A 13,388-nucleotide genomic window follows, 5' to 3' on the forward strand; every position below is an offset into this window, starting at 1 on the left:
AAACAAAGCATGCTATAGGGTAAAATCTTTAAAATGTTATGCTAAGTGAAATAAGCCAGACACAAAAGGTCACATATTGTAATGATTCCATTTATATGAAATATCCAGAATACGTAAAATCATAGAGACAGAAAGCAAATTTGTGGTTGCACGTGGGTACGGGTGAAGTGAGAGTGACTGCTCAAGGATACAGGGTTTCTTTTGTGGAGATGAAAATTTGGGGGACCAGACAGAGGTGATGGTTGCACAACACTGTGAAGGTACTAAATGACACTGAATAGTTAATTGTATGTTATTTGAATTTCATTGCAATAAAAATAAAAGAAATGAATTCTCAAGCCAGGAAAAAACAAGGAATCTTAAATGCATGTTGCTAAGAGAAAGAAGCCAATGTGAAAATGCTACATAGTGTATGATTCCAACTCTCTGACATTCTGGAAAAGGCAAAACTACAGAGAGTAAAAAGATCAGTGGCCACCCAGAGGTTTGGGGATGGGGAGGAGGGAAGACTCAGGGGACTGGGTGGGGCGGGGGCAGTGAAACTATTCTACAAACAAGGAGAGACTCCTAATGTAAACTAGGAACTTAATAATGTATCAACACTGGTTCAATAATTACAACAAATGTACCACACTAATGCAAGACGCTAATACAAGAAATTAGATGCAGGTGGGATATGGGAACTCTGTCTGCTTGATTTTTCTGTAAATGAACACAACTTGAGAAAAACTGTTACTGTCCAACTTGCATTAAAAGACATATTAAAGTGAATTTTTCAAGCAGGAGGAAAATGATCCCAGACAAAAACTTGGAAATGGAAAAAGGACTTGTCCCAATTATAGAGACTGAAAACACTGACAGCCTACCCCGCTGCCTAACACGATACTTGAGACAGCTAGGCTAACGCTGTATAACCAAGTGAGCTGGGCCGAGGGGCAGTGGAGAGGGCGTGGCTGGCAGGGACAAGACCCCAGCCCGGCACTGCCTCCAGTTCCGTGTGACTGCAGTGACCGCTGAACCCCTGGGCCCTAGCCTCCTCCTCTGAAAAGTAGAAATTATCAAAATAACTAGATTAGACGATGTCTAATCCCCAGTCTCTTCCTCACCACCAAGAGACTTCCCAGTTCAAACTCTGCCCTGGGACCAAAGACAAGTGTTAGGGTGGTCCCCTCACCTGTAAAATGAGGGTAACAGGTGTCTACGCAGAGTGCTTGGAAGAGAACCTGCACACAGTGAGCACTGAATGAATGAACCATTTCCCTCATTTTCTTTCTTTCTTTTACTTTTCTTTGGCCACACTGCAGCTTGCAGGATCTTAGTTCTCCAACCAAGTACTAAACCTGGGCCACAGCAGTGAAAGCGCTGAGTCCTAACCACTGGACCACCAGGGAATTCCCTCCCCTCATTTTCCATCCCCTGATTTCCTCCAGAGTGCAAAGGTCTGTCCTGGGCCCTCTGGTCTTGTTATGCTGTCTACACATGCTTTCTCCATTTCTCCACTTGAAGCGTGATCTCAGCCACCCGTCACCTAGGAACTGAAAGTGTCTGGGTGTGTCCCCCAGATCTCACCTACCAGCCGCTGGCTGCTGTTTGGATAACTCCTCTTGGAACTCGCTTAGGGTTCTTAAACTCAACGTTTATAAAACAAAATTAACAATTTAATTTCCCATCCTTATCTCTAGGCCTCCAAACTACTGTTCCTATAGAATCATTCTTAGCAAATATCATGTCCTCACCCAGGAGCCAAGCAAGTGACCTGGAGTCACCTTTCACTCCCGCATCCCGCCCCTTTCCTCCCTCCGTCCCAGTGTGACCCCATCAGATCCTCCCAGGGTGACTCCTTCCTTTCTCGTGCTTGGATCTGGCCACCTCTCAGTCCCCTCAGTCCACCTGGACATCACTGCCAGATTTATCTTGCTACACATGCCTTTTTTAAATCGGGACACACCACTCTTCTAAATGTTTTGGTGTTTTCCGGGCGTCGTCCAGATCAAGCCCAAACTCCTGCACTCCCAGGGCGTAAGGCCCTCCCCGGGAGCCTCTCCTCATCTCCCAGTGCAAACACTTTGGCCCAAGTGGGCCACCCTTCATCCAATAGCTCAGCTCCTCTCTCTCCCCCATTTGCCTCTCCAAGACCACACGTAACTCTCAGGCACCAGGGCTATGGCAGAAAAAGGGAACAGCCACAGTGTTGAATCCAAGAAATGACCAATGATAAGACACACCACCACCTCTGTGCCACTAAGAAGGAAAGAGTACACTAACTGAATCGCACGCAGTCGTGAGATGAATCTGAGACCAGAGAAGTTAAGTGGAGGGAAAGTGCCTTTCAGAACTGATGAAACAAAGCTGAGCCGTCATCACTGTGTTCAGCCACCTTGGCTCCTGAGTACTCCAAGATGTAGGGCAGTGCTGGTGGCCCTTCAAGAGAGATCCATGTCCTATTCCCTAGAACTTGTGAGTGTTGCCTTATGAGACAAAAAAAAAAAGGACTTTGCAGATGTGATCAATTAAGGATCTTGAGTTGGGGAAATTATCCTGCCGCACCTGGGTGGGCCCTAATGCAATCATACGTATCCTTTCAAGAGGGAACAGAGGCAGAAATGACACAGAAAGAAAACAGAAAGCGCCGTGATGATCGAAGCAGCTGCTGGCTTTCAAGGTGCAGAAGGGCCATGAGCCCAGGAACGCAGCTCCAGAAGCTAGGAAAGGCCTCCAGAGGAGCACGGCCCTGCTGATCCCTTGGTTTCAGCCCAAAGGAAATGATTCCAGACTTTTAGCCTCCAGAATTGTAAATGATAAATTTGTGTTTTTTAAGCCACCAAGTTTGCCGCGTTTTCTTTCAGTGGCCCCAGTGCAGGCAGCAAGCAAAGACGAGCTGTTGCCTTTCCCCTCTTGCACCATCCACTATGAAATACAATCTACAGATAATTCCTGTTAAAACCATCCTTCATACATACAGCAGTGTTCGCTCCATTTCACCCAATATGAAACCACAATCTGATTCAAGCTATTAAGTAAAATCAACACTTTCTAATAGCTCTGGATAAATTTCAAGAACTGTCTTTATGTATGTGAAAAAATTGAGACTGTATTCTCATTTTTGTTTCAGATTATATTTGGGTTTTTGGTTTTAAAAACCCAGTACTCAGACATTAACTTAGTATTAACAGATCTTATGCGTTTGCTTGCTAGACATTTAAATGTTTATAGCACAAGTGAAATAAATTAACGATCTCAGTAGGCAGCTCACCTCAAATATGTGTAATAATGGCAACACAGGCATCATACGACAATTTATAATTGGGTAGAGACACTCCTAATAAAACAAGCAATTAGGAGCTCACTGTTCCCACAACTCACTAGGTTTACTGTGCAAACTCCATGCAAATACTGTTAGATGCTATGGCAGATATAAAAAGTCCCTGTCTTCAAACTCCTGATCCTACACACAATTACAGGACTAAGCACACTTAACTAAATGATTTAACAAATATGTAAGCAAAGTTTTGTAAGAAAACAGAAGGTACAAGTATCACCCAGATGAATAGTTTTAGCAATCTCATGCTGGTATCTCAGAATGAGTGGCAGACCCGAAAACCAGTATATAACATGTACTCCAGTGTAATTATTTATGGCATGAAGCAAGTTGGACGATGTTCTCTTCCCACATTACTGGATTCATCTTCTGCAGATCCACCATCCTCTGGGAAACCTAAAACATACCTCAACCCCTCGGATGCAAATGGAAGGAAAACAGCTCCACATCTAATATAGGTTAAATTAAACTATTACAACTGACCCAGAGATAGGATATACATTTTCAAACCCCCACCTTAGTCACTAACCAACACTTATTCACAAGATGAAGGAAAAGACTACAAGAATTTAAAAATTTTACAACATGATAACTGTCATAATGGAACTAACTACAGTTATCTACTGCATCAGGGCAGCTGCTGCAAGCAGAGCAAGGAGAGATTAACCACAACCTCAGGACAGAATTTGTTTTAAGGAAGAAGCAGCAAGGATGAGGGGTAATTACTTTAGGGATATACAGAGAAAAAGAGAAAGAAATTACAAGGAATACTTTAGAGTGTGACTAATAACAAAGCATTACGGCAGATAAATTCTTAGCAACACCACCAGATAAACAAACCACAGTAAAAGAGAAGCTCTGATCTCATCTGCCCTCTCATCTGCCCCCTCCGGCTGAAGCGGGGAGGAGGGGGCAAGGTGAGTCAGAGAAGCGCCACAGGCAGCAGGAAGCTGGCCGTTAACACCAGTGCAGCTGAAAGGAAGCATCAGTACTGTGATCACTAACCCAGGGTACCACTAGCCACCTCTGCCACATCCCTGGGCCTTTCTTCATTCCAGCCTCACAACCACAACACAGGGTCGGGCTCATTTCAATGCCCACCTAATGATGAGGAAACTAAGGTTCTAAAAGGTGTGACCAACTTGCCCAAGTGCATGGAGTTGGGAGTGGGTGGGTCTCAGACAGGAACCTACATCTATCAGATCCAGAGCCTGCTTCTCGAGTGTGTGCCCAAACAGCCATGCCGGCACGTGTGACATGGGTACCCACGAGGGTGGCCCACATCACTCAGTGCCCAAGGGCTGCCAAGTGACACTGATGACACCAATCACGCGGTTGCTGTTTTCAGACGAGATCAAGGACAATGCAGTGAGCCTTCTCAGCAATCTCCAGACAACAATCCCAACACTGTGCTACACTGTGCTACACTGTGTACAAAGCCATGACTTCAACTTAACCAACTCTCACATCCCAACACAGCAGAGAGGAAGAAAAGCCATTGGAAGAGCGACTCTGCGTGGGAGAACTCTCTTCTTCCGTAAGAGGGGATCTGGATAAATCTACTGTGCTTATTTTAACATCATACCATTCAAAAACAAACACTGCCCCCTAAAGCTAGACTTCTGTTTATAAAATTATCATGCTACTCTTATGAGTTCAAAAATAGTTCATATATCCTGGACAATCTGACAAATAGTTCAAGCAAATAATCTTTTATAACTGAAAAGAGTAGAAAATTAAATATCTCAAACTCTAGTTTTACCTTTTCTCAACATATAGTAACTAACAATCTGATTTTTGGAATCTGTCCACCAGACATAATTTAAATAAAACAGATACTACTGCAAAAAACGAGTCACATTTCTGAAGAATAATGATATAACGTCCACAACATAATCCTTAGTGTAGGCAAATACAACATCCACGTACCTCCAGACATACTAAAGATTCAGAAAATCACCGAAACGTTAATAAAGGCTATCACTGGTTAGTAGGATTGCAGGTAGCTTTTTTCCTTTTTATTCTCCAAAGCTTGAAATGTTCTACAATGAGCAAGTGTTCTTTTCACACCAGAAAAATCATGTTTTTAAAACCTGTCTAGCCATAACATAAGAAATAAAGGCAAACACGACTGCATGTTCATTAAAAGCAGAAAGATAAGTTCACTAAGTGAACAAACAAAAGAACTTCAAGATCAACTTCAATGACATTTTTACAAATAATAAAAAAGAAAGCATAATAAAAACTTCCATACTAGCATTTCCACATCTGCCACTTGTGTGGTTACCACCCATTCTCAAGTGTAGTCACCAGGCACAACAATGGCATTTTTTAAAAAAGGGAGTCACTGCTGCTGACACACGGGGTGCACTTAAGATGTGCTATTACTCTGCATCGATACTTCCCTCTGGACATCCTGCAGTAGTCCATTAAAATGACACCAGATAGGGCTTCCCTGGTGGCGCAGTGGTTAAGAATCTGCCTGCCAATGCAAGGGACATGGGGCGAGCCCTGGCCTGGGAAGATCCCACATGCCGCGGAGCTACTAAGCCCGTGCGCCACAACTACTGAGCCTGAGCTCTAGAGCCCGCAAGCCGCAACTACTAAGCCCACGTGCCACAACTACTGAAGCCTGGGCGCCTAGAGCCCGTGCCCCGCAACAAGAGAAGCCACTGCAATGAGAAGCCCGCACACAGCAACGAAGTCCCAATGCAGCCAAAAATAAACTAATTAATTAATTTTTTAAAAAAGACACCGGATATTGAACTACAGGTCTCAGAGGCGTCCACTATGAGTAATCATAAGACTGCCTTTCACAAAATAGGAAAGACAGGATAGCATAAAACTGAACTTATACACACAGCTAGGTCTACAAACCCTAGAAAAAAGTTTTAATCCTCATCAGTAAAATCTTTTACAATACACTGATTTAAAGAGTTGAGCTATTACTTCAATAAATGTACAAAATGCTCTAAAAGGCATAGTCTTTTTAAAAAATGAACATACCATTTCACCAAGTGAAAGACCTAATAAAGGTCAGCCTTTCTTTTTCCACATGTAGTTAAGCGTCTAGAAAACTTTTAAACGCTAAACCGTATTTTTCTGAACAAATGATTTTTAGTATGGTTTATCAGTACAAATAGATGAATACACAGTAACAATTCCATTCAAAGTTATTATAGTTTTTACCAACTACTATGATGTGTGGTTTGGAATTATGAATAATGTTTTTATATACTTTTTTTGGATTTAACAAAAATGAATATGTATTATTTTTATTTAAAAAAAAGAAAAAAACTACCAGAGCATACTATGACTAAAACTAGGATTATCCCTAGATTTGTGTTATCACCAGCTAGTAAATTTTTGAGTTTGAGGCCTTGTCTAACTCATCACCTACCACAGTACCTAGAACACAGGAAAGGTCCAATAAATACTGGCTGAGTGAATAGATGAATCAATGAAAGCCCATTTTTGATCCCTGCACTTAAGCTGGGCTTGTTCCTTAAAATGTAATCTACTCTAGGAAAAATTCACCAAAATAGATGGTTTTCTTTAAAAAATTTACAGGACTTTTTTTTTTAACAGTTAAGGAAAAAAAAATTAAGAAAGAAAAACCACTGAGAGGGCAAAAGACCATGAGAAAACTTGTGAATAAAACATGTTAAATGGAAAAATGGTTCCATGCAACACAACTACTGACACTGTTTATGTCAGAACTACGCCCACCCAGTTTCAAAAGAGCAGGGGATGCTGCAGTGTTTATGGCACAATAAGACCCTTCAGAGTAAAATAAAACAGTCTATTTGGGGGAGGTGGACAGGCGTCTCCAGCGACCTCAAGGGTGTACAGCAGGGCAATCCAGCAGTAATCGGCACTGCACAGGAGCTTCCACTTTCTGACGTCACAAATTGGCTCTGAGTACATCACGATGTCCCCCTCCTCCCATGTCCAAACATGTCAAGTCTCCCTGGGAAATGCGAGTGCTGCCCTGAGAGGTGGCCCGGCCCCAGTCCGAGCAGATCTACTCCTCACCTCTGGGCCCAGCTGACAGTTCCTCACCTTCCTTACGGCTCCCTCCCGACGGCAGGGCCCAGGTACCCCCCCCATGTTGCTGTCCTACTGGGCTCTGATGCTTTCACCCCCTGAGATGCCTGACTTCCCAATCCTGCACTTTTATCTTGCTGTTCCCACTTATTCCTCAATGTCCTTTAGTGTGTCTATATGCACGCCCCCACCACTGACCACCTTCTGACCCACCAGGGCACTCTTCGGCCATCACACCCCACCTCGTATCTACTGGGAAGTAAGTACACACATGAAGGCAAGGTGACCTCTAACACTTCTGTAGATAGTGGGTCCTCAGATCTTTAAATGGGGAAGGAAAATTCATCTGAGGCAGCATTGTCATGGAAACCAAAAAAGGTAATGATTTAACAAAACATAACAAAATGCAAGAGACTACAAATAGTACATTCTAACATCATGCTATGGGGAATTCCCTGGCGGTCCAGTGGTTAGGACTCCAAGCTTCCACTGCAGGGAGCACAGGTTCGATCCCTGGTCAGGGAACCAAGATCCTGCATGCCAAGCGGTGCAGCCAAATAAATAAATAAGTAAATAAAAATTTAAATTAAAAAATTTTTTAAAGTGGGCCTTTAAAAAAATAAACAAAATAATGCCATGATAGGATACATTTATAGACAACAAACCAATTTATAGGTTAAATTTCCCAAACACACATTGTAATTACATATCAGTACTTGAATTAAAGTAAGAGTTTAGAATAACTCACACAAAAAACACACATTTAGGCTATGTATATCTTTGAAGCACAATTTCTGTTTGCTTAGCTAATGTAGTATCAATGCGTAAAGTAACATTAGGTTTAAGGTAAAAACATTTACTTAGTTACTTTTTTCATTCATAAGCCCTCCACTTTCATTAAATAGTCTTTAAAATGTAAATGTCTCCAAATTTATATTGGAACAATAATTTTTAGAAATTTTATCAGTTTTAGCTGAATTCCATAAGCAAGGTTTGTATGGCTTACTTTGTACTATAACTGTTCACCTGTTTCACTTCTTTATTTTTAAAAGAAATTCAATGTCTATATTTTTTAACAGCACTGAGATATAATTCAGATACCATACAATTCACTCATTTAAAGTGTACAATTCAATGGTTTTTAATCTATTCACAATGTCTGTGATATCATTCAAGGTTAAACGTTGCAACCAATTTAGAAATCATGAAAACCCACAGGGAAAACAGGAAAGAGGTCCACCAGGCCTAAAGAGAACACTAACTCACAAGTCAGTTGTTCATCATCGGTTCTTCACAGGATCAAGGTCTATATTTTATAAACATATTTAACGTAGTTTAACACAACATGTATTAACTTAATATAATTTAACAGAAACATACTACATATATTTTCAATTCCTGTATCTACTTAAATTATATATAGTTCAGTCCCAGCTCCCATCTTGAATATAAAGTGAGGTTAATGTTCATCTGATGCAGAAAAACCAGAGCACACAACCTGATGGATGCATATATCCTAAATTTAAATCCAGTTTTTAGCTTAAACTAAAAAACAAATAGTTACTGCTTTATGTCCAGCAACGATGGGGCCTTCTGCTCTAACTTCATGAAGCATTTAGACAGCATAACAGCGATGTTGAGGGTGACTGTCCTTTTTCTCTTTGAAAAACAGCAGTAGTGTGCACATAAACAAGAAACCCAAAGATTATCCATATCCCCTTCACAGCTTTGAGGAGGTTCTAACATTTTCTCAAAGCACATAACTGCTCTAGGATCTAGATGCTAAAGTTGCAACCACAGTTTAAAATAGCTAAACTGTGGATCCTGATTTAGCTACAAGTCTGTTACAAGTGTTCACAAAAATTTTTTAAACTATAAGTCAATGATTAACACTGAGAATAAAAGTACTTGCCCTTCCTTTACATGAGACCAAAGTGTATTCTTTTCTTTTGTCCATTTGGTTCTTAGCCTATACATATTAAATTGGGGCTAGAGTTAAATTCTCCTGAACTTACCAGAAGAACCATGGGAAGAAAGCTCTCCCTAAAAAAAAACTGGTGCATAATAATAAAAACAGCAGAACACAGAAGTTCACTATGCTTTAAATCTCAATCATCAAAGTATTAGAGGAATAAAAGACTAGTTGTCATTTATGACAGGTTTGGGTCTTACTTATTTGCAGCCATGGAATCAGCATTTATTGGCAGTAGTGAAAGCAGGAAAAGGACAGACTTCACACCAAGTTCTAATTTTTCAAATAAACAAAAATAGCAGTGGACAATCACCCCTACTCGCGTCTATAAAAACTCTTCAACAATATTCTTCAACCACAGTCTAATTTAATTTTACAGGGTCCAATTAACAAGGGGAGACCACTGATACAACAAAAAGGCCAGTCCTCAATCTATCAACTCAAACCTGCAGGCCTTTTCCCTGTTAACGGGGGGGTGGGGGGGGAAGAGTAAAGAATGAACAGTAATGTGGTACACATTAAAGCTGTAGGATCAAGGTCTTACAGAATTATCACATTGAGAGCCATTTTTCATATCCTAATAGCCTTAATTTGAAACAGTATATGTATTTTTTCTCCAAGTATTCATATTTGTTAATCATCTCATTTTACTTTACTAAATAAACAGAAGAAACATTGTCAGTGAACATATTCAAAAGTGAGGTTAGGAAGTGAGCACATTAGTTTTGCTCTGCTTCTACCCTGCTGTCAACCACAGCTGTCAGTGACACACTATGAAATCCGTACAAACATGTTGTTCAAAGCAAAATATCAGCCCAAAGTTCTGAACCCCAAGAACCTAAGTATGTACAGTAAAAATCAAAGAACTACTGAAACAGAAAACTGAACTCTTCTTATGCACGGACTCCCTGGCTACAGCAGAACAGCAGGTCCACTTCTAGACAGTGTAATTCACTGCTTTTGTCGTGAAAACAACACATGGGTATTACAATTAAAAAAAGTATTAAAAAATCTGCCTCAAACCCCAGATTCCTAGTGCTTTTCTTGGATATGATCACCGTCAAGTTTCGTGTGAATCCTCACAGTAGTTTCCTAAGCAATACAGGCATGTTTAAGTATACATCTGTATGACATGAGCACAAACACAAATTTGGAATGAAGTGAAAAATTTTGGAAAAAAACATAAATTCCTTACTGTACAAGATGAACACCATGGTTCATGAGTTTAAGTCACACCAAGGAGAAACCCAAGGAAGGAAGCTTTGGCTAATCACCCTTTTCTTCTGCTAAAAATAATCATAATAATTTGCCCCGTCCTTCAATATGGTAACAACGATACTTGTTAATTCATTATGTGAAAATAGTGTGCATTTCACAGCTTTTACAAGCAAATTTGATGTTAGCCAACTGCTCCATAACCAAGCATCTATGAATGTCAGCACCCCCAGTTTCTGTGAATCTCTGCCCTGATTATGTCTGCTGTTTTGGTAATGCCCCTACTCCCTGTTTTTAGCTACTTTCTGGAATCACTTAATTCGGTGTGACACAAGATACCAGACACCACCTGAAAGTCCTTCTGCGTTTCCAAAATGCACCTCTGCTCTTGGCTTTTCGCACCTCCGTTATTGAGTTCCCGTTTTCTACACCACCCTCCTCTTTCCTGCTTCTGGCAAAAAGCTACACCACGCTGGTTACTGTGATTGTTCCAAGTAGTCCTGTGTCACACGTCCACCACGTATTGACGGAATTTAAAATTTCCCAAGTCCCTGACCGTGAGGTTCTTACTGCAGTTGCAACTTGTCACCACAAGGCAGTAACCACTGAGCTCCTCCTGGCCGTGGGCACTCCTGCTTTGCAACCTGTTTGCCTTGTGTCATGCACTCCATGCCTCGCTTCACAAGTGTCTTCTGACTGGAAACAGGGAGCGTACTCCAAGCCCTTTTCTCCTCTAAGAGAAAACGACCCTTTTGAAACTCACTGGCTGGCCATCTTCCCGAGAAGTTTACATCAAGCCTAACAGGAGCATCATTTATCTTAAAACAAGCACTGTTTCCTACCGTCTGAAACTCTGGCACCAACTCACGGTTAAGAAAGAACGAGGGAACCAACTCCGTTAGTTTCCACGCTGCCTAAGTAAAATATGCAGAGAACCGTTTGGGGCACAAACGACCAATACCACGCCCGCCCCACCCACCCCCAAATTCACCTGGGATTCGAGTTCACCCTACATAAAAGTTACTCAGCTTATAACGTTACTTCCAAAGAACTGGAACACACCTCCAATCATCGTACCAGCACATCTTCTGGGGGACCCCCACTGCTCCTCAACTGTGCCAGAAACCACCAAGAACGGCTGAGACTTCGCAGGCAAGGAGGAAACCGCCCTTCTCCCCACACCGCTGGCCGCCGTTTCCGCAGGGGTCAGGGAGTGGCGTCCAGGCCCGCGCAGGGCACCCGGCGGCCTCGAGCTCACATTCCGCAGGCGGGAGTCACGGCACCGCACAGCGAGGCGTGACGACGTGGCCAAGGCAGGACAGCGCAGAGAGCGCCTCACCTGTGCGGCCCTGCTCGGGACCCGCGCGGCGGAGGGAAGGCGCCAACCCAAAGGGGTTCGCGGGCCGAGAGCGGTCGGGCGGCTGGGCCCGGCGACAGCGGCAAGGCCCCGCAAGGTACACAGGGCCAGGCCCGACGCCGGCGCCCACCCAGGCGGACGTGTCGCCCCTGGTCAGGACGCCCCAACGTGGGCGGGTGGTCTGGGCGTGAGCGGACCCCAGACCCGGGAGGACTTGGGGCGGGCAGGGACGCCTGTCGTGGCGGACAGGAAGGTCAGGGCCGGGGGCGTGTCGGGGTCCGCTGCGCCCACTCACCCAGGCCGGCAGGTCGCAGGCGCGCACCCCCAGGCGCACGACGCGCTCCTCGTCCTCCAGCAGCGCCAGCGCGCGGCACAGACGGGTGGCCTTCAGGCCGCGGCTCCTGCGGCACCACACGAGCAGCCCGAGCGCCAGCAGCACCCAGCTGAAGCTCAGGCCCAGGTAGCCCAGCGCGTACACCGGCAGCAGCAGCGCGAAGCTGCGCGCCAGCTGCACCAGCAGCCCCGCCACGTCCACGCTCAGCGCCGCGCCGGGGGGTTCGGCTCCGGCGGCGCCGGCCTCGGGGCCCGGGGCCCGGGCGCCACTCATCGCTCCGCCGCGTAGCACTCTGGTCCGCTCCGGGCCGACGCGCCTCAGCCCGCCCGCCAGCGCCCCTCTGAGGGGACGGCGCAGCCACCCTGCCCGCCCGCGCTTCCGCCCGCGGCGCCGTGCTACGTCAGCACGCCGGGCGGGGCGGCGGCGGCAAGGGATCGGGGGCTTCTACTGCGGCGGTCGGGCGTGGCCGCGGGCCTGGGCGCGGCCTAACGTTGGGTGGACGGGGCCAGCGTGGGACGTCATCCCACAGGACCCGGGAGCGCCGCGAAGGCGGGTGCGCGGGACTGGTGTGTGGCGTCATCGCGCGGGCGGGCGGGGCGCCACTGGACAGGGTGGGCGAGGCCGGCGTGGATGTCACCCCACAGGCCTGGCCGAGCGCCCCTGAGGCGGGTGGGGCAGGGCCCTGTGACGTCATCGCGCGGGCGGGCGGAGCGCCGATGAGGCGAGGGGGGCGGGTCCTGCGTGGACGTCCACACGCGGGGCGGGGCGCCCATAAGGCGAATGTAGGCGGGGCGTGCGTGGACGTCACGGCGCGGAACTCACTGGCCGCAGGGTGTGAGGCTGGTTGGCTGGCTAGGGTCAGCTCCTGGGACGGGAGACCCGGGCCGTGAGGGCTCAGCTCGCCCCGTCACCTGGGTCGCGGTTCGTGCAGGGCTGCTGTGGAAGGAGAAGTACACGCTCCTGAGTTTGCGCTACACTTGCCAAGTTTTAGGGTGTCACTGTTAAAGGCACTTCCAAGTTGTTAGAAAATCCGAGTGGTTCTGTGGGCCCGCGGCTGTGCTGAGAGCCCACAGCGTGCAGATGTTTTCCTGATGGAACTCTCTCAGCGGTCCTGGAGGCGTGAGGAGCGCTCGGGATAGGCCCC

General features: G+C 45.5%; 1 protein-coding gene across 2 annotated transcripts in view; it reads right to left on the bottom strand.

The window, feature by feature from the left end:
* Positions 1-12,517, bottom strand: part of ESYT2 (extended synaptotagmin 2) — a gene marked incomplete at its 5' end in the record, with an annotated part of 72,870 nt that extends 60,353 nt beyond the window's left edge. For both annotated transcript variants that reach the window (XM_079710957.1, XM_079710956.1), the window contains one exon: positions 12,206-12,517. In XM_079710957.1, coding sequence (XP_079567083.1) covers positions 12,206-12,517 — 312 coding nt within the window. The remainder of the gene's footprint in view (positions 1-12,205) is intronic.
* Positions 12,518-13,388: the final 871 nt, after the last annotated feature.

This window comes from Hyperoodon ampullatus (genome assembly GCF_949752795.1).
Source record: "Hyperoodon ampullatus genome assembly, chromosome: 9".
NCBI classification, from domain to species: domain Eukaryota; kingdom Metazoa; phylum Chordata; class Mammalia; order Artiodactyla; family Ziphiidae; genus Hyperoodon; species Hyperoodon ampullatus.